The sequence below is a fragment of the Triturus cristatus genome, chromosome 7 (genome assembly GCF_964204655.1).
Source record: "Triturus cristatus chromosome 7, aTriCri1.1, whole genome shotgun sequence".
NCBI classification, from domain to species: domain Eukaryota; kingdom Metazoa; phylum Chordata; class Amphibia; order Caudata; family Salamandridae; genus Triturus; species Triturus cristatus.
In genome coordinates, this window is record NC_140590.1 from 1019860741 (window position 1) to 1019883064 (window position 22324).

Consider the following 22324-nt stretch of genomic DNA (forward strand, 5'->3'; position numbering starts at 1 on the left):
ATACATCCCAATCTTTTAGAGTTTAAAATCCCAGAGGTATAGCAAAGGAAACTACAAAAAAGGAAAGGAAAATTCTAAACATCCAATTTATAACACTATCTCCTTCGCTCTTGTTTTTACTTCTCAATATTACTATCTCCACATATCTCTTCGTATCATACCTTATCTATACAATACGTCTTGAGTTCAGACCATTCAGCGCATCATCTTAATTCAAGGGGCCTTGGCCCTTTAATATGTTTAAAACAACTATTGGATGAGTTAACCCCCTTGGGCGGAGAGAATTATTATTTTTTCCTTTATGAGTATACACAAAATGGTACAAACGTATAGAGAGGAGAAACCACACCAAAAAGCAATCTTAATGAGGACTAAAGCCACATGGAATCATAAATGCAGTAACTGCAGTATTTGCAAGCAACGAGTACCACTGAGCATGAATCTTGATAAAATATTTTTCACTATACAAATACAGAAAAAAATAGCTGGCCAATGCTCGGTTACTGTGAACCTGGAATGAATGAGAGGAGGAGAGACTGAGAATTGTTCAGCTGCCTCTTGCAATGTACCAGTCCTTTTATGTTAGGGAATCTTGCACTGCTGCTGCCCATGCCGCACCTGTGTTGCGTGTTAATGGAGCTTGCTAAAAATATTTTCGCTATGAAATGCTTAACGATTAGCTGGTCAATGCCGGTTTATTGTAAACTTGAAACACTGTTCCAGGGTTGGTAGAATGCATTAATTATTTCAAGTATTCACACCCTAGGGATTAACTCCTTCCAAGTATGTATATTCTCAGGGCCAGAAGGGATATAGTTAGCTTGTTAATAACGAGGAACTAATTAGATTACAACATGAAGTTAACAAAAAAAACTTTGTATACCTAAAGGGAAGTGCTGACACGCTAGAAAAGGTCTGTGTCAGATCCCATGCAGCTTGAACACTGTGTCCTTAAGGCATGCACTATGCTGCAAATGACCCCAGTGCTCCTAAATCAGAAAAGCAGATTATTGGCACTCGATGATGACTGAACTTTAAGCATTTCATTGCGTGCGTGCGTCAGTGTTTTTAAAGCACTAGGCCTCATCCTTTCAGAAACATGTGGTCCTACAGCACACACCTCACCGTAGGGCTCCTCGCTCTATGCTCCCTTAGTTGGCATAGGAAAGGGTTCCTTAAGGCTAGGTTGCTAGTCAGTGTTGAGAGCGCTCTCCGTGTACAAAAACAAACCAGCGTGCCTGGAAACAGTTGCTGGCCCGAGTGCAAGGGTTAAACCTGCCTGGGATCAAATTTAAGCGCTGACAGGTCGAGATCCTTATAGCCAACTGGAAGGCTCCGGGTACAAGAGGGGCCGCGGTGCCAGGCATGGATGTCTGTTGGGAGCAGTGGGAAACTGGTCTTTGTGGAAATCATGACCGTCAATGCCCCGGCCCTTCCGGCCTTTCAGGACCAAGCACAGTCGGCAGATCGTTCTATTTTCTTGTAAGCCTGAGGCAATGCGGTAACCTCAGAGCTGCTGACTATGGAACAGAGGAACTAGGTTCGAGTCAGGAGTGAGCCTTCATCCCCTGAATCCGGGTAAATCTGTTAATCTCAACATACCTTTAAAACAACATAAACACCTGTCCACTCGAATGTAAGGAACGGAGCTATGCATGCCAGTCCACTTGAGGCGATCTGCGAGCTCAGATATCTACCGATGTGGAAGACAAGTGTCACAGAGAAGTGCGTATCTCCTTTCAATTACATCAAAGAGATGAAGAGGATAAAAACAAATCTTTGATGCCGACAAGAGTCTGATCAGTGAGGCAGAATCTTTTCCAATGTTCTTCATCGGAAACATTTCTTAGGAGGTGCTCAGTGAGGCAGAATCTTTTCCAATGTTCTTCATCGGAAACATTTCTTAGGAGGTGCTCAACTATAGTCAAGTTTGAAGATAGGAAAGTATAACCTGACATCTTCCAATTTAACAAGAATAGTCAGACAGAAGATTATGCAACTAGTGACCTATTCACGCTACAAACTAGTTATTGGCACTCCAAGCGGCACAGAGAATACAAACTTTGCACACTGGGTGGCAGTGACAACTGCTAAGAACGTCTAAGCAAGGCCTCTGTTGCACCCAAACCTTTTCAAGGAGCACGAGTAGTTCACAGTACAACTTTTAGCCTTGCATTCCAGGCCTTTAAGTCCTGACTCCACAATAGAATAAACAGGACTACAAGTCTAAGAAAGCTAAGTCGAAACCTAAAGTGGATGAGTTACTCACCTGTGGACCTGGAAAACATGAGGGCTTTGCCAAACCATACTAAAACATGGAAACTTACAGATATAAACACACAGAACGCCAACCAACTAATTTCATTAAATATTGGCATAATTGCTGGCACAGCATAAATTACTTATTTGTTTTATTAGCGGTAACCATATGGAGTGAACCTTGCTCTAGGGGTCAGGGGAGCGGGGTACACAGCACAAAGGTTATGAGGCCATTATCACACATAGCAAGTCTTAATTACTTGTGAAGAAAATCAGGAGCAGGTAGGACATGCTTACACATTTACACATAGAACAGCGGGTAAACTGCACAAAGCAAGACAGGACAAAGACGCAGGAAGTATGAGCCGGGCTTCAGTGTAATGCTGGGGAGAAGAGGAAGGGCAATAGTGTGGGTGGCAAGTCTCAGAAGATGGAGGGGCAGTTCATTTCCTATCATGGGGTGTAGGGAGCATACAGAAGAAGACCTGTCTTGTTTTTTACCCCCTGTCATGGACATCTATGGTTACATAAACTGTGTCTGGTGCGTTGTGCAGTTAAGGTTAGAGCTTGTGCTTGGATCTTAAACGTAAACAAACACTGGCAAAGACAATAGGTTTGCCGTTGGCTGCTGACGTTTTTGGCCTTGCCAAATCTTATTTTGTTTGCAAAAGTTTCTTCTATGAAGGCTCACAATGTATGAAAACAAGCATTGCCTAAGAGAGACTACACACACACACACACATATATATATAATTTTTTTTTGGTATTATTGTTATTTAAAGCAAGAATTGCACCAGTAGTTCATTGCACTGAAGGGGACTATGTATTGTGTGGAAGTGTACATTATGCAATAGCATAATGCGAACTCTCATAGTCAGAAGACCTACCCACGATGTCTGCTTCATTCACACAATCTCACAGTGGAAAAAACAATGAACTGGAAACCCCTTCACGTGTTTGGTGGCCCTGCACAGCCGATATCCATAACGGGAAATGAAAGCTCCCCAGAACACTAGTGTCAGCAATAGCTTTGTTTTTTGGTGGCCCGGTTGAGGGGCGGATAGAAGTGTCTCAGGCTGTTCTTGGCACTAAAGACAAACCCAGTCAAGGCAGATATGTGTCAATTTCTAATGTACAAAGTGTGCTGACCCTGTGCCTCATGAGAAATACTGTGGCGGGCAGAAGCAAAATATGAATGACACCACAGCAGACAAATGGATGAAGACGGCAGACTAAAAGTTCTTATAAATAAGTATGTAGAATGTATACTTGTATAAAAAACAAAATATCTTGGCTATTGTCAGACCTAAATATCAGTTGTTGCTCAGGGAAATGTGTCTACCCACAGCCTCTTCTGGTGTCTCGATTCTGGGGATTAAGTGCCTCGATAAAGTCAGCATGGTTCTTGTCTGCGTAGGTTATCACTGAAATCGGATCTTTTCTACTTCACCATAGAGAGGATGGCCTTTTCTTCCTATTTCTCAGTCACCCAATCAGTGTGCCATACAGATGATACATTCTGCAAAAGGCAATTGTTGGTCAGTGCCACAATATGAAGTAGCTTCCACTCTCGGACTAGAAGTCACACGTAGGGCCACTTGCATCTCCCGCTCTCTGAAAGAGCAGTCTTTTAAAAACAAATTTGGGGGGGGGGCAGCCGCCTTATTGCATCGCCCAAGCCCAGCGATGCTTCAGGAGCACGCATAGCTCCCGATAAACTGTTCTGACTAATTAAGCTTTCTTCATGGAGGACATGAAAAGACAAACATTGCCCGATACGGACTTCAGTCAGAAATAAGCAGCCATGCTGTGGTATGGAAAACAGAGCCGTGGGAAGCCATAAAATGTTGTCAAAGAAATGTTCATCCTGGGAGCGATGGCCTACTTTACCAGCTCTTCAATAAGAGCCAGGGAAGTGATCATGTTTCATAAAACAGACACGTTTTTAAAAACTTAAGATGGCCGTCAGCGAGACACAACAGGGCTTTGCAAACCCACCTGACTCAGTTGTACGCAACATAGTCGAGGTCTAGGATGACCCTGATGGAGGCTATGCTGTGCTCATGTATATGACCGACACAGTCATTGCTCTAGCATACGTCATAGGCACAGGTAATACTCCAGAAGGTGACTTTGATACTCTCATGTACATCTCTGACAGCGTCAATGCCCTCACATGTATCATTGATACAGTCAATATCCCTGATGGAGGGTGGCGTTCTCACATTCAAAGCCCTCACCTGTATTATTGACATAGACGATATCCCTTAAGTTGGCTTGCATACTCTTTCACTCACAGCCAATATACCCGATGGAGCCTCGCATTCTCTCACTCGCAGCCAATGTCCCTCAAGAAGACTTGCACTGTCTACTATCCAAAGCTCTATGTTATATTATTGACATAGCCAATATCTGTGAAGTTGGTCTGTGTTCTCTCAATTAACCACTCTCTATGATCATGACTCGCTTTCTCTCACTCACAGCCAAGGCTATCAACAATATATTTGACACAACCACTATCGCTAATGAAGACTGCGATAGAACAAATGTGGCAGTGTGCACAACACGAGCAAGAACAGCGTGAGGAAGTGCACACATTGACCAAGCATCCAATATGCCTGGCAAAGGAAGGAATGGATAAGCAATTCATCAACTCACATCACCCAGTCAGTGCTACTGAAAAATTATTGATCAGGCAAGAATGAACTCAGGATGGCTCCCACGGGTGGGGGCAGTGGAGCAAATGAGGTCACAGGTTCGCCAAAGTCAATGATTAAACCACCTCATTGCGTGCTAATTTAGGAAATGGTTTTGACTTTTTCCAAAGAAAAATCAGTTTTGACTAATAACACATATAGAATTCGGACTTACATGGTTATCTCCAAACTACACCCCAATAGGACAACTAATGCTTTTACAAAAGATATTACTGCACTACAAGTTAACTGAATCGAGAAAACAGTCGATTATCGAACATATTTCATTCTCTAGAATATGTTTAGAGAAGACAATGGGGGTCACACCCATAAGGCGTAATTATTGTGACTATATCTCTGCATATATTTAAATCATAGTGGTCTTGTATTTAAAACCCTTGCGGTAAGCACTATACAAGAAAAAACGCATAACATAAACCAATAAAGAAGATATGCAGAGTAAAATATACTATTCATTACTCTTGATGAAGGGGCATTATGACCCACTGCATCTTGTAAATCATGCCCCCTTCCCACACTCAACAAGGGTAATACACATGACCGTGCAATGCTATATATGAGAATAGATGAATAGTCTTGGCTTTCCACATATAAGATCCCCAATTCTTTTTTTATATTGATCTTCGTAAGAAAAGGAGGTCTGTCCAAGCCCCTTTATGCCCTCACATCCCTTAAGAGAAAATGCCAGAATATCACGATGTATCAAATAAGCTATAACTGTCTTAAATGAAATATGTATAGATCTTAAACGAATGCAGTTCACCCACACGTATACAGACCACGTGAAAACAAGATAACCACAACAACAATCCTTAAAGTTTGAGCCAGTCACTATGCAGAATTAATGGACTTAGCTCAAACTCCAAGACATTCCTTAAGGAGTTGGACTAAAGTGGAGGTGTCTCAATAATACCCAGGGCTCTGTAAGTGTGAGTGTCTCCAAGAAGAGATACAGGGATAGTTGTGCCATGCAGCATAGTATTTGCCTCCTATAAGGGTCAAATAGTTGGCTATTACCTGCATGGTTAAGCCGCTGTGAGTAATCACGCAAGCATCTTTACCTTATCTTGAACGCTTTAGGCATGGAAGGCCTTGTTTTAGAGGAGATTACCTCATACAGCATTGTGAAATAAGAAGAAGCTGAAACACTGCATGTGTGGCAGGCCATGCACACAAACTTACTGCATGTAGACCAGAGGTAAAGGCTTTTCCAAAGTTATGCCACATGTCATGTTAGAAAACATTTAGTAGGCGCAACAGGCACCGCAGCTTCGTGATGCTACATGTTCAAAGTCTACGTGTTGACTGAATTTCTGTATAGACAATACAGCAAGGTAACCCCTTTTTCCTTAAGAACGCTGGCTACATTTCCTATGACAAAAAAACCCCACTTTATTAGCAGGAAAAAAATTCTTCTCCCTCAATTACACTGCGCCTTATTCCTAACTGTTCCAGTTACGGATGAAGACAACCTCACCGACAAAGTAGGCAGAGAGCTTGACACCTGGAAGCCATCCTGACCGGGAAGGAAGCCCTCAGGAGACATCTCCCCAGCTGGAGGACTCACCTGGGTGGCACAAGGAGACACAGCGCAGTGGGTGCCATAGAAGATTCCCTCCCTGTCTGTACCTGTCTGCTCCTGGGTCACCCAGGTGTCTTCCAAAAAGGGCGAGGTCAAGCAGCTTGAGGGAGATCTTCGTGACCTGCAGACATGGCCACTGGGCAGTCGTGTGTACCAACCACATCAAAGGTGATTTTATCAATGTTATCCTCCTCAGTTCCTCAGGTAACAGGGAGGTCATTGTTTTTTTAGTTATTTTGTTCTTCCACAGAGGGGAATTTGCTACATAAGGTTGTATAACTGCAGGATTGTGTTTGAATGTGTCTGGCTATGAAGGCATTCCTTTAAAGTTAGTGGTTCTGAATTCATATCTTTCCAGTTCAAACTGTTACTATAGGAGCTTTTTTAATTTGCCTGGTCATATGCAGTGATAGATACTGGAGTGTCATACCCGTATGATTGACTATAGAATAAAGATAGTTATTGTACGTTGCTGGATGATGGAGACATTTTGGAAAGAAAAAGGTAACATGCTAAGTCTTGAAGTTCTTGTGGCTGAATTATTCACAGAAGGAAGGGGTGCTTGACTGCTGGGGTTTTCCAGTCAGTGAGAAATGACTGAAACATAAGCGCTACGTTGTGGATACCTCCAAAATGCTAGTTACCACCTTAACAGCAGCGGGTGACTGACAGTGTCAAAAGCACATCCGTAGTGCCCCTGGACATAGCTTTTCAAAAGTACACAGCAAAAAAATAAATTGTCCCAGACCACCAACGAGATCTCATCGAGCTACATAGCTGAGGAGATGATACTTTTCCTAGATGGAGGACAACTGGAAAATGCTAATTTGGAAATCTTTGGAGAGCAGAAAAAATATCTATTCATCTCAATATTCCAAAGTAACAGAAATAATAATTTCGGCAGTGGAAGGGCTATATATTTCCGTAGGAATCCTTTACAACTTCCAAAAGACCATTGCCACTCATTTTGTAACCTTCAGCAGGTAAACAGGAGCTCAAATTTGCCAGGGCTTTTAAATCAACCAACAATGTTTAATTACAAAATGATAGCCTTCTGCACACTCTGATCCCCTCTTATTTTGAGGATTTCCCTTTGCCACACTTTTCTTTGCAGCTCTGTCACTGAAGAGGAATACTTGAGTCAGTCAGGTATGTGAATGGCTGAAGTGAACTGCTCCTGAGTCATTGCAGTATGCTGTTGAGGGTAGAAGCTTAAAGTGATGGACGCTACGTCAGACCAGTGAATGAATAAAGAAGGCTGACTGAAAGCACTGTGTAAATATGCTTTGTACAAATATTGTTATTAGAAACAAAAGGTTTTGGTTAACGCCAGGTTTTAAAAGTTAGTCCTCCATTCCAAGCCTTACTCCCCTACACAAATTACACCTGTAAATGCTTTAATAACGACAAAAAGTGACCAGTTACTCCCCACACCTACAAGACAGATTAAATTAAAAAGAAGATATGGTGTAGCATGTTTTGCAAATGTAGAATGACCAATATTTCATATGCAGTTAATCTATTTTTCTTCTATATGCCTTCCTTGGGAACTCCAGTTAAAATGGCAAAAGTGTTCATTCACTACCAAACATGGTGGTGTTCCCCAAAAATAGCAACACCTGTCCATAAGAGTTGAAAAATACCTAAAAGAGAGAACCTGTCCAAGTAACCAGCATCTAATAGTTGAAAGGAAGAGTTTTCACCTTCTGTAACTACAGACATTGAAGGAACTACAGACATGCCAGCTATATTTCCGACCATAAACATTGAAACACGTTTCTTCAGCCATTACTGCTTTCTAGGAGCTGCTTGTCGAGAAAAAAAGCATATTTTGGTATGATCAAAAGCCCGTATTTCCATCATCCATTTACAAGACTTTCTGTAATGTTGTGGTCCGGGGTGTATCTTTAGAATCCAAGCCATTCTTACCTTGATCAATGATAAACATTGATCGGACAGTGGTCATGCCGGAGTGATCGCGCGTGAGAGGGAAGCAACTGCAGAGAAATCATGCCATCTGAGAGTTCTGTGTGGTGCTTTCTTTAGCCACAGTTCCGGAACTCATCTAAAAAAAGGAAAGCACTGGCTTTCCACTGTCATTGACCTAATTCCATTAACAGACTGTCTTCACAAACTACTGCCCTGAGTAACAGACAGTCTTTAAAAGCAACTGATCCGAGAATCTACTGAGCAAGGAAGGTAGGAAACCCATAGCATTCTATATGAAGGCCATTTAAATAATTAAATATACCCAAATTCACCCGCTAGTATCATGGATGGTCATGTAAAAAGCAGATAAAGATAGTAAGAGAACTGCAATCTTTGTCTGCCGTGAACATCTTTTACCCACAATCAACCTACTTCTTGAATAAGAGATTGTGGCACTGTCAGCTTTAACCAGCAGTCTTCCTAGAGGCTGTCAATATAAGCCGCCCAGTAATTGGAGTGATATCATAGCTGGTAAAATCTGACTCTGCCAAGTCGGAATTTATCAGTTGCGATAAATACAATCCAATTATGAGTTTTGGAAAATAAATTGTGGATATTGAGACTTACCGTACTAAATGCCGGGCATCCCTCCACCCCGCAAATACAAATCAGCTGGGTAGACCCAAAGGTATTTACCAGAAAATTAATAACTGTGATATGCACATTAACAGACATTATCGCACAAATCGCAATTAACAGGGCTACGCATAGTGAGGGCCAGAGTTTAGTACCAATGATGAATATACTTAAGGCTAAATACAACTTAAAGCCCGTCAGTTTCAGCAGCTGTACAAGTGCCAAAATCAATCCCCTTGTTTAGTGGTGACGCAGAAGACAAACAACAAAAATCTTGCAAAAAAAATGACAATGAATAGCCAACACTGTGCCAAAAAATAAAACCTCAAATGTAGCAACCATTACAATCTTGGATTCAGCTCAAGATAATTTTACAAAAACAAGGAAGAAGTGTATACATAAATGTTGAGAGTCAATGTCTTGCTTTGGATTTCACTTGGGATTCTCATAAGTCAGCTCATGAATACTTGTCTCCAAAAATATGAATGAGTTCCCACATGCTACAACACATTTCAAAACGAGTCTATTTAAAATAAATCGACCTCACATTGTCAGCCGAAGCGCACACAAAGGGACAGGCATGCATCCTAAAACAGTCCTCCTGCATGACTCTCTACTCTGTTATAACATTTTACCTCCATAAAGTTTTTAAAGAAAATCAAATTTTAGACCACTTCAAAAGTAATGAATGCGTAGATGATGCCAAAAAGATGGTAGGGACCCCATATTTGTCAGATATGACAATTTCAAAGGCTAACTGAAAGCCCAGAATAAGTTCAATAACACCAGGTCTTGTTAATTCAACCAAGCAGATTAAATGAAAGCAAGAAAGCATGGGAGGGCAGCAGTCGTTCATCAGAAAATGGCAATATACTTTGCGTTAACGAGAACTTAAGGGGAAAAAAGAAGTAAAAATAAAGGAATTGATTTAACAGATTTAAAAACTGACTGACGGGACAAGGGTCAAACAGAAAATATATTTTGTCCTCATTGCAGGAAAGGCGTGCCTAGGACAGGGACTGAACCTTTGTCCTCGACTACATCGGATGCCCACGTGTTCACTCAATTACTATGTGACTAACATCTTTTAGACATATCAGTTAATTACACATCTTACGCTATTGTTACATAAGACAACAAGGACTTACCTGACAACTCCCTGTGATTATTCCGATGTACATCCCGTCTAGGCAAGATATACCTTCAACTCCTCTGCAATTTGTAGATTGTTCTAAATGACAAATGAGTGCGCACATGGGATGGATAGTGTAAGTTATAAACGAATGCGGCCCACAGTGGCTCACAAGACCATTCATATGGAAGCTGTTGTGTGAAGTTTACCAGCTTCGACTGCAATTGGCTCATAGTTCATGAGGAGGAAGTTAGAGGTGGGCGAGCTAACAAATTAACAGGGAGACCCGAGCCAATGGCATTGGCTTGGCGCTAAGAACCGCGCACGAGCTAAGCCCTGTCAATAGTTGGCATCTGAATCATGCAACAAACATCATGTGAAAATATGACAGTTTCACATATATACATCAGGGATTTTTTGTACAGCGCACATCCCAAACTCACATATTGAAAGGTGCCTTGATAAGTGCTAATGAAGAAAAAAAAAGGAGGCTTTGTCAAATATAAATTTTTGCTAGGATCACACAGTTTGGTCAAGTGGGAAAGCCAGCGCTGGCCTCATGTTTTATGGTTTAAACATTAGGCAATTCACCCACTGGATGGCTACCTCTTTCTCTCCATTTTAACACCGACGTTTGTGCTTGGTTTTAATTCTTGGTGCATGGTGGTAGAGAGCGTTTGGCAGGCAGAAGGCCACATTAACCCCTTCAGTGCCCATGACGAGCTGGACTCGTCATGGGCCGCGGTGGCGCTGTGCCCATGACGAGTCCAGCTCGTCATAGACCCCGCCCGCTAATACAACGGCCGGCACAGGGCGGGGAAAGGGGCGGGCATTGAAGGGGTTAAAGTTCGGCTCATTATTGGCTTGAGAGTTTAAAAGGACCTTGACCTGAGCTAGGCCTCTGGCTCAAGTCTTGAAAGCGCGCTCACCGCTAAAGGAAGTTACTGGTCCCCAACAGTATATCCCCGAATCTAGAAAACTCTCCTGCAGGAGGCTGAAGCAACTGTTATGAAAGATGGCCAACACATCTTTAGGACTTGCATACCAGACCGTAAAACCTGCTTACGAAAATACCTGTTGTCAGTTTACAGTGAGCTTAGATCCCGCTCCTTGCACAACATTGTTTGGCTTTGTCACTCTCACAATTTACTAGCCTTTTATTTGTTAACTTGTGTGGGCTTTCCTTCACCGTCTTACTTTAGTCCCACTTTTTCCTTTCTGGTTGAGCATTCTATGGGAGTGCCAGCGTTTTTCAGTTGATTCTTTGGTGTACTTACTCCCTCTCCGCCTGCCCCCATGCTCTTCCTCACCAGTGTGATTCTCCCTCAGCCCCCCCAATGATACGATTGCCCTTTTGTGTTTCTCCCCCATTTCGTTCTTGTCCTTGTGCTTCTCCTCCACAGCTCCACGTTTCTCTCTCGTTGAGTCGTGTACTTCTCCTCTAGCTCTCCATGTTGGTTTCACCATCTGCATCCTGTGTTGTTTCTGCACACCAGTTATCCGTGTTTCTTTCGCCCCCCATCACAACCTCCATGTTGCTCCCACTCACTAAAAAATAAAATGCCTGTCAGCTACTTTTTTTATTTACCAATCTAACTTGGATTGGTAAAAAAAGAATAAAGGACCTGCATCATTTTGTAGCCGTGTAGTGTGGGTGCTACTAAATAATATCTCTGACCACATCACATGCTTTTTTTGCTCCTCTTTAGCAATGCTGCACCGCACCTAGAATTCTGTACAGCGTCGCTAAAAACCAGTGGCAAAGCCAATAGATCCCACAGATAAGAACGACTCGCTTTGCAAATGCTTGTTTTCTATTTGACTGGCATACATTAGCAATGTGGATGAAAACCTGGACTATATTGAGATCAATTTACAGAACACAAAGCGAGATGTAGCCACATGTACAGCTAGAGAGCCACCATTCTCTCCACTTCCATTGCTCCAACACTTGAACCCCAAAACTATGCCAACAAGAGCAAAGCACACAAAAGCACAACGAAGAAGGATTGTGAATCAACCACACTGTCAACACTCTTTTGTACTGTATTTCAGATTCTGGTCTGCAAGTACTAACCACAATGAGCAAGTGGGTCTCAGAAAAAGATGGAGATGTACCAAAGATTGTGAAAAGCTTAAAAGAGGTTTTATCTGAAACTAAATACTCCTTTCTCTATGTGTCCAACTTGGCTCTGTACGCAGGGAATTGAAAGCACCTCCACACATGTAGGTTTGCAAGCCTACTTAACTAGATGGCCATGGAAGCAGGAGACCAGAGTACCTACCAAGGCTTCCCCAAAGAGGCTGGGAACACATGCAGAACATGGTGTCTCCATATGATGCAGCTACTTGATCTGATAGGGCTCGAAGTGCTTAGAAGCATCCAAAAGACCATCGTGAGAAACTAGAAAAAAAACGACATTTAGGCTTAACCTACCAAAAGAAGCAATTGGATTTTGGACTGGGGCAACATCCAGTAAGGACGATGGGCAAAACAGTAAAGCTACCAATGATACTGTGACATACGTTTGAAGATTCTGAAGATATCACAAATTCGTTCATGGGTTGCTCGTGCACATGTCTGCATGTCCCTTCCACCCTCTTCAAATGTTAAACACTCATTTTTTCACATTAAATCACTTGGAGACCGGCTTCTCATGGCTCCTGCCGCAGTATACAAGAAGAAATCAATGCCTCAGTTATGCACACAAAGACCCGCATTCAGAAGAGGGGGGTATAGCCTGCCACTGGGTTAATAAGTATTTCAAGTTTCAGATTGTGTGTTAATCTGGAGTATTTTTGAATTTCATCCATTGCGAACACCTCTTCGTTGCGCTGTTCAACAACCACTCGCCCACAGAGCACGAAAAAAAAACTGATAAAATAACCCATTAGTCCAAATATACAAAAGAATGGCTGCAGGAGAGGTTAATGAACGCATTCCTGACAGGAAAGCAAATATTTCCATCTGTCCTCAGGGACATGCAGTGGTTTCCAGAATGTTTACAAAGCATTGGAAACTTATTTAGGCTCTTCTAGCATCAGCGGCTATCCATCAAGCATGTATTCAGGGCAAGGAGGCCATGTGCATCCTCGTATTGTCCGCTGGATGTCCGGGCTTCCATAGATTCCTCCTTCAAACCTGAGGGGGCAGTGGGGGGACCACTTCCAGGACGAAGAAGCCCTCGGCAGAGAGAGACAAAGAAACGGAGCATGCTCGGGAGCGGATGATGTCGTTTGAGGGACATGCGGTTCTGAATTTGATACCACAGACGTTTCTATGTCCTGAAAGGATGTGTTTAGAACTAAGGCCCTACAGTACATTATGAAGAAATACATGTCAATGTGCACATGTAAAGCGATACAAACCAAAGAAAGATAGAAAAGGAGATTTCCATGAATCGACCGAACCCGTGTAAAACTCGCTGTTGCCTTATAAGCACATCCAAGGTCTTATGCGTGGTAGAGAAGAAAGATGAAATATTTTCCCACGTGCATGCACAAAGCTTTCTGTGCATTAATCCAGTTCTTTAAATGAACAGACATTTCTCATGGAAATACTGGCGCTCTGCCATGGGAAATGCCTGCTGATGTAAAGCACTGCATGTACCAGCGTACCCCAGACCCTTCGAAGCACTGCTGAGTTTGAACTTTCATCCTGGTTAAGTCACCAGGGCTCCAATGCTTGTACATCCCAAGGATTGGCCATTTTGTACAAGTACAACAATGAACATTCCATGCAGTTCTCTCATTTACATCTCAAAGCATTAAGGAAAGGAATGCTCTAAGTTACCCATATGGTTACAACTGCTGCCTTCCAATAAGTAACCAAGTCTGACCGGCCATGCAGCACCACCCCTGGCAGGTGGACATGTTCACAATGTACTCACTCAGGGCCTGGCTGCCACAAAGCTACTAGGTCATCTGCAACATTGAACCTTGCCTACAAAGTTTGGCACTGTGCTTGTACATAAGACCACATAAAATAATACACATGTAAAGAAAGCACTATAGTAGGCTTCAGAACTCGGCTGCATCATGAGGCATGACCTTGTGTCTCACAGCTCTACCACCAAAGTTATGAGCCTCTGTGCCACAGCTACACAAGCGTGTATGGGGAATACTCCCTGAAATGAAACTGTGAAGTGACGACATGCCACTTTGGGTATCCATTGGTGTACAGCGCTTAGGTTGGATAAAGCGAGTCTAGGCGCTTCTCTTACTTTCACAATATCTTAATTTGAGAGAGTCTCAATGCCCCTGACGTCTTACCAAAAACACACCGAAGACATTGACCAATCAAAGATGAAGAGCTGTGCTTATAAAATAATTTTGAGTGCAAGACTTCATAGGCCACACTCCTTATCACAGGTGAAAGTAGGTCCCTATTTAATATTATCTTCTTGCACCTGTGAAGGCCGCACCACTAAGTTAACAGACTGCTCAGACCTTGTGGTCCAAGATCTCGAGCCCGGACTATGCAGGAGCAGGCCACACTTCTCAGTGATGTGAAAGGTGGCCTTGGCTCACCTCCGAATATAGCGGTAAAATAGTTCATCACAGATGACCGTTTGCAGCACTCAAAACTGTGGGGCCAGTTTGTCCCTCAGAGGCAATGGTACGCCAAGTGGCTACATATATATGGCACTAGTAGTAAAATCAGGCAGCATGCAATGCCAACGCTGTTGGGTTCAGGGATAACCAGTTTAGTGGAAAATATCATCATCAACTATGCCATTAAGTACCATTCTGGGTTGTTGCCGCCAAACAAACACCAGAATCCCCAAGATGAGTTATTCAAATTTGCTCTGCTGAATGGCAGAGGGAATCCAACAAAATGAGACATGCAAGCCTGTGACATGAAAGTAAGGACAGGAATGAATATAGGAACCCAGGGCCTTTGTTTCCATTTGTTAGGTTCGACTTCTTGCCACATGACCTCTTTACATGTCAAGGGTGGGACAAGCAGTCCGCCCTGTAATTTCTCTGGAGGGACAAAGGTTACATAATTTCTATCCCAAAATCTCAGGCATATTGATGAATCATTAGGGTTGAAGCTGAGGGTCATGTTGGGGTATGCAATCCTCACTCAGAGTTCACTACCGACACAACAGTGCCATAGCAAGATGAATTTCGGTCTGATACCTGCAGTCAGAAGCACTATCCTATTTGTGAGGTGATGCTCCCCTCCCAGCACACTACCAATGCGCTGACTAGTGGGGAAGGCTCAATAACCTATCAAACTCAGCACTCTCATGTACCATAGCGCGATGACTTGCCTGCTGCAAAGATAGGTTTCACCTTGCACATCAAAGCCTATCACCGGCTACTCAGTGAAAAAGACTCCGACACCTATTCAAGAAAAGAACCAATGAACTAATCCTGTAGCTATCATAACTACCTGTGAGGGAACATTGGAACGGCTCTACATGGACAGCAATAACCTAACCAGTTGGTCATAATCAATGCAGTGGTGGCTCACACTTAATCCCTCTGATCTTGGGCATATCAATGCCATTAACTCACACAGTAACACAAGCTTTTATGTAAGCAACAAAAGATCACCCTCAACAAAAAATGTACATTTCAATGGCACCGTTCTTTTTAATCTTTAAATATTTATCGGAGGAATTGTCTGATCAAAGCTATTATTGGAACAAAGAAACCACTATTCAGCAACTAGATGTCACCTACTTATCCATTGGCTAAGCTGGAAAAAGTTGCTTTCTGGATTCCTGACCAGGAAGAAACATTGAAATTTGACAGCAAGGCAGTATGTATGTATATCTGTAATACTGAGGAAAGACAGTGTTATAAATCACTGTTTATATATTATTTCGGTGCGATGTCTCATCTGTTGGTTCTGGTGTTTGTATCTTAGTCCAGTATGCTTGCTGTCTTGTCCAAAGTCTACTTTTTGTCATACCCTCACCCCAGTTTCAAAATACCATGCTCATATTTCGCCATGTTAACATATACTTTTATTTACATCATGTTTAATTGTTCAGCAATGTTTCATATAGATGCTGGATTTATAATCTGAACACTGTGTTCTCATTTAATACCTTTAAAAAAAAGAATAGAACAGTCCACTTTGTCGTAGCCCCCCCCCCCCACCCCCCAAAAAAATGAATAGCAAACAATAACTACCAGTTGGGGGAATTATCACAGATGTTAATTGGAAATATCCAGACACTATTAAACTAACCCAATGTAACATGTAGCCCAACTCCACACCCTCAAACGCATTTGCTAAAGTAGTATAGTTAAACGAATGTTTGGTACCATCCTGTGATTTTGTGCACTATCAGCCTAAAGTTCCCCGAAACTGCAGCCACTCATCGGTAGCACTATACAACAAAGCCACTGTGCACAGACCCTCGCTCTCACTTAAATTACATGACTTGCTTCAACTGATTTTGTGGAACTGGGTAGACGGGGATTACTTGTACGTTAATAGGTCAACATCGAACTGTATGAAAGCGATTTAAAATGTAAACTCACAGCAATCATACACGAACACTTAAAACCCACAGACAGCGCACAAAGTAGGCCGCGCTTTGTGAAGAGACATTTGTCGAGCTGCGACCTGCTCCTGTGCGACTGGACAGCTGACTTTGCACACAATCAGAATAGTTCCTTTTTTGGGGTTTCCATGCGCAGGGACGCTCTTTAGTGTGCAGACCACGTGCCTGAAGCTCAGCTGCGCGAGCAGATGTCTCAGTGCCCCTTGGATTTGTTGTCGCTGCCCTCCTGGGGCCAAGGAGGCTCCCCAGCTGTCGCAGGTCCCATTGTGAAGACCCCAAGAAAGAGCATGCCTACGTGCGCTAGCGACGAACAAAGGCAAACGAATCATTGTAGGCCACTGTGGCTGCTGGACGCACTACACGCTAGTTTTGTTTAGGCGCTAGGCGACCATTCAATTTACGGAGGGCTATATGACTGGCAAAAATTAAAAGAATACCAGTTTCAGCAAGGGGTGGGGCTGGATCAGGACAGTAAGCGGACCGACTCCGTAAATTGAAGCCTTCTACACAAGCAGGCCCACTTAGACAGGAAGTTACCATTAGCAGGCTCCACATGCGCAGATATTTTTCTAATAATAACTGGACAGTAAAGCGCCGACATGGTAAAAACCGTGCCTGAAAGCACAGTAGCAATAATGAATGTTTATAAAGCGGCTGGAATGGTGGGTCTACTGCCGTTTTTCACCCAACCAGCTATGCACACCGTGGCCCCTTTTAGAAAGGTAATTCCAGGAATATTTGTATCACACAACAAAGTGCCTTTTGTGCTAGCGCTTGAAACCGAACGAGCACGGCAGGCACCTGCGTTAAAGCTGCGGCTTACACCCGACACATGTCTGCATTGTGCTAGCCTATCAAAGCAGCTCAGCTCCCGAGCAGAGCAGTGGCGCACAATTGTGACCGGTACCGTACAATTAAAACCCAGGTCTAGGAATTGCCTCACTTTCAGTGAGCCATACAGGGATGGTCAGTACTGGGCACGAGTTATACGGATGGAGCTAAAACAGAAGGTTCATAAGTATCACAGCATGTCCAGCCCTGGAGGGAGCAGTTTGCTGTTGTGCTTGGGATCAAATCTGGTTAAAGTTGGGGGTCGTAGTCCCACTGATCGCCTCGCAGCACAAATGTACACATTGGTAATCATATAAAGGATTCTAATATAGTGGAAGAAACTTCTTTCAAATCAGGGCACCTCTGTTTCAGTAAATTGTGTGATCCTCGGCAAACATCTTTGTTCTCGTTCCCCAGTATACGCCTCAGTAAAACAGTAAAGGATCTGACAGCGCAAGTACACCCAGTGTAAGAAATATATAGAAACACTGACCTGGAGGACTAGGCTCCGCCCACCGCTTCAATGTAGGCTTCAAGACCCCCGTAACAAAAGATGCAGACAGCGGAAAGCAAAAGGTCTGACCGGGAGCTATTCACGGCGACACATACATAGAACGCCCAACATAGTGCAAAAACAGAATCAAGCATTCGAAAGCGCTAGGATACACTTGAGAGATACGTCGTACACAAAGACTAGCAACCTTATCACAAACACGTCTCTCAGTGTCACTGTTCGCTCTCCTCCACAGCTCCGCGGAACAAGACCGGAAGACAAGGCCACCCTGGAGCCCCCCATCTGCCATCCAAAGCAGACTAAAAGAAAAGCACGCCTGGCTGGCAAACAAAAGCACCCCGTTCACAAACACAAGCGCACAGCAGGGGAATAGAGAGGCACCGGGCACACGCGTGCCTCTTCAGGAGCAAAGACTATACAAAGACAGACCGGCACCCCAGCACCACGTGCACCTGCCATCTCGAGCCTTTGCGCGGATCCAGTCGCTGGGGCATTTACCGAAAAGGACATTGGATTAACACCGCCCATCACACCTGCCAATCACTCTCGCACCAAAAGTAGGCAGGTGGAATGTGTCCCAAGTAAGTGGAAGTCAAAATGTACAGAAACCAGACTACATCACTGCCGTGCTGCCTATCCAACAACAGACCAGAAATAATTAATATAGTTTACGCGTGGACTCCATCGCCGGGTTGGTATACAACGCCCCGTGCAGACAATCAGGTATCCTCAACTCACACTCCCCACACCTTTGGACTACAATACTGGTAAAAGTAACACTACATGTGTGAGTAGAGGCCCATACCCTCTCACCATCACTCAGCACACCATTTAGAGCACAGCGAACAAACCAGTCGTGGAAAACCGAAACTCACACTTGAGCCCTGCCCAAGAGTACACTGTTCACTCAAAGCTTTGGAGAGGAGGGAACTGAGGCTGACACTTCTAACTATACTAAATGCACTTTAATAAACACCCGAGACCCCGCGCTACAGACTTCAGTGAGGGGCGTCCAGCCCCAACTAGGACATGTAAAATGGATGGCGGAGGACGACACCAGCACACACGCTCTGAAGGACCAGACGAGTGCAAACATCCCTAGGGTCGCACCCTGTGTGGACTGCACGGGTATGAGAAGCCACCGTTGCACCTTTCGTGGTGGGCAGGACGCTCCACATCCCGGTTCACTGAAGGGTCCACCGGTAGCACGTCCGTACCCCGGATAGCACTGGCCTGTCCCGGCACTGTCCCGTGGGATCTGGTACTCCAGTGACCAGGAGGCACCCACGCCTGTGTGTCACTCTGCCCGCCCTGCCCCATACCTGGCAGGGTCTTGTGCGCCGTGTTGCCCATGGCTCGGGTCCATGAGCCACGGCCGACTTCCCCAGCTGCAGCTCTCGCAGTCACGGCGCCCCAGAACACCGCAGCTCCCGGCTCGCGCTACCTCCGCCGGGGCTCGCGCTGGTAGTGCCACCGCCTCACAGAGCAGCAGGGCTGGCGGAGCTCCCGCGGAGCGGGCAGGGCTTCGAGAACCGAGCTCCGCCCTCGCTGCATTACTCACCCAACTACTCCCCGCCCTTGACTGAATAATTCCCTTGAAGCAGCCCCCGCACTTCGAAACAGGCCACGCCCAACAAAACAGGCACGCCCACCCAAACAGGACGCTTAAACTCATGCAGGCCCCTCCTGCTTTATGTTTTTTTGCATCTTTTATATAGCGCGAACTCGACCCGAAGGTATTGGAGCACCGTATTTACATTACATATTCAGGCACGGGGAGATTAAGTGATTTGCCCAGAATCACAGGATGTGGACGCGACCCCGAGGCTCGAGCCCTGGTTTCCAGCACCAAAGTCAGCAGTCTCGCCGATGCACCACATCCTTTCCCCTTTAGAGAGAAATCCCCAATCTCGTGTACCAAACGATACCTTTTTTATTTGCATAGTTTTAAAGCAGTGGAACCGGGCCTAAAGGCCGTGGAATCGCTGTCCAGCAGTAGAATATATACAGTAGAACTTGTCTTGTATACGGAAGCAGGTCGTGTATATGGCGCTACATGAGGATGATTCTAGAGCGGGGCACACCGGGCATCATTTAGGATCATGAGAGTTGTTCAGCAGTGTGGACACATCATGCGGCAGAGTAGATTTGCATAGCACTACTAAACAGAAATAGTACATCAAGTAGCCTCCACTGGTGCAGCAGGTACAGTGACACCAGTGTCCAGAGGCCTGAGGGACCCACTGAACCTTGATTATGGCTGTATATCACAATCCGAAAAGTAGCTAGGACAATGCTTTAAACAGGCAAGAGCTATCTGGTACTGAGTGCCGTTATTTCGAGACATTTTCATCCTTGCACTAGGGGTTATGGCACTGACTCAGAGACATCTGAAGGTTATTTGGGGCCCTGGGCCAAACATATTTTGGGGGCTCCTGTTCAGGTAAGAGGGGTGGGGCGGGGTGGGGGCGTGGTGGAATTCAACAGATGACAGAATAAGTAATATTAAATACATAAATAAAACTACTTATGTTGGGCTCGTCGCATCTCCGCGTCGGCCCCCCCCAACCTGCCCTGCCTTACTGCTCTTACCTGTGTGAGCCGCCACTGGCTATTTCATGCCCTCTTTGGCCAGGTCACTGACAGTGCACAATCACACTCCTCCATATTCTAAATGTGTTTACATCTAATATTTAGGGATAGTGCTGTGTGTTGTCAATATTGTAACACAGCAGCTGCTCGCTAATATTACTGCAAATGATCTCTGTGCCACCCTCCCATTCTCATATGTGAGGTCCTGTTTTGTTCTGAAAATTAAACTTTTTTAATGGATGTTGCATGAAATAGAAACACATTTCTCTGCAAAATGGCTGTAATAGACTCTCACACATCAAACACATAAAAATGAATTAAAGGAAAATGGTATTTAAAACAATCTGTTTAAGAATTATTTAAGGCCTTCGGGACACGACTCTCTACAGAACAGAGCTAGGTCTATCAGGGGCCCACTGAAAGGCTGGGGCAAGGGTCCTGGCCAGAGAACACTTTGCCCATGCCTTAAAACGTCTATGCACTGACTAACACTGTAGTACAGGAAATGGGTACGAGTACAGTTTAAGCAATTCAGTCAAGCACTGGTTGCCAAGCAGAACAATAGGGATATAGTGGGATATTTAGCAGCATTAGTGTTAATTAATGACATCAGTGAAGGAATTACATTTTACTGAGAAGCAATAAACTTCACACAATTTATAATTGTAATCCCTTCATAAACAGGTGTTTGTACAGGAACAGCAATTTAATGGCCCACTTGTAATTGAGGCCCTAACTACCTTTGTGGTATTTAAAGTACAGAGCAACTAGGATAGAGAGGAATATTTCACAGTATCGGTGTTACAGCTTGTCATTAAAGGCCATACAAAGTGTCAAGGCCCCAGTACAACATTTAGATGTAATAGATGCAAGCTCAGGAGTTATGCAATAACATAACGAGTGTTAAACCATATGCATCATCATAAGAACTGTATAAAGGGCGTAACAAACAAGGGCAATTAGCAGCTCATCTTCTGAATCCTGACCAAACATTTAATAAAAATCCTGCTGCAGTGAAAAAAGAAATGTGACATGCTACACACAGAGAACAAAAGCAAAAGAACAGTCATTACATCACATTAAGTACATCAGGTGTCATCACATCGCAGATAAGTGTTACTGCCTTCACATGGGGAGTACTTTGCCGGTAAGTGATTTAAAGATTCTGTCTGCCTGTCTGCCTGCCTGCCTGTCAATCTAGCGCCACTCACGGATATCCGGTTGTGCAAGACAGAGTGAGAATCGCTGACCGAAATGGAGCGTAGGCCGGATAGAGGGACCAGAGTAGTCCAATTGAAAGAGCTGCCTTCTAAGGTCCAGCGACAAGTGTTCCATATGCAGTGGAAGAGACTGCAAGGATCAGGGCGAGCATCGCGGATGGGTGACAATATAGCGAGAAAAGGGGAGCAGGGGTTTTGAACGGTCATCCCTGTAGTGCGAAGATTCTGTCAGGCGTCTCGGATAGTCACTGCTGGAGATTTGCATTGGCGATCACCAGGGGCTGCTGCTGGTCAACATGGATGGTCGCTGTAGCAAGAAGGAAAACAAGTTACTTACCTGTAACTACAGTTATCCAGTATTGGTATCTTTCATAGATTCACATGC

At 44.1% G+C, this 22324-nt stretch overlaps 1 protein-coding gene across 1 annotated transcript in view; it reads right to left on the reverse strand.

Annotated features, from left to right (window-relative positions):
- NEURL1B (neuralized E3 ubiquitin protein ligase 1B) overlaps nt 1–19711 on the reverse strand; it is a 95218-nt gene extending 75507 nt beyond the window's left edge. Inside the window, exon 1 of the mRNA XM_085618077.1 lies at nt 19450–19711. Within this exon, the coding sequence (XP_085474203.1) occupies nt 19450–19480 (31 nt within the window). The 5' untranslated portion in view covers nt 19481–19711. The remainder of the gene's footprint in view (nt 1–19449) is intronic.
- Between the last annotated feature and the right edge of the window lie 2613 nt (nt 19712–22324).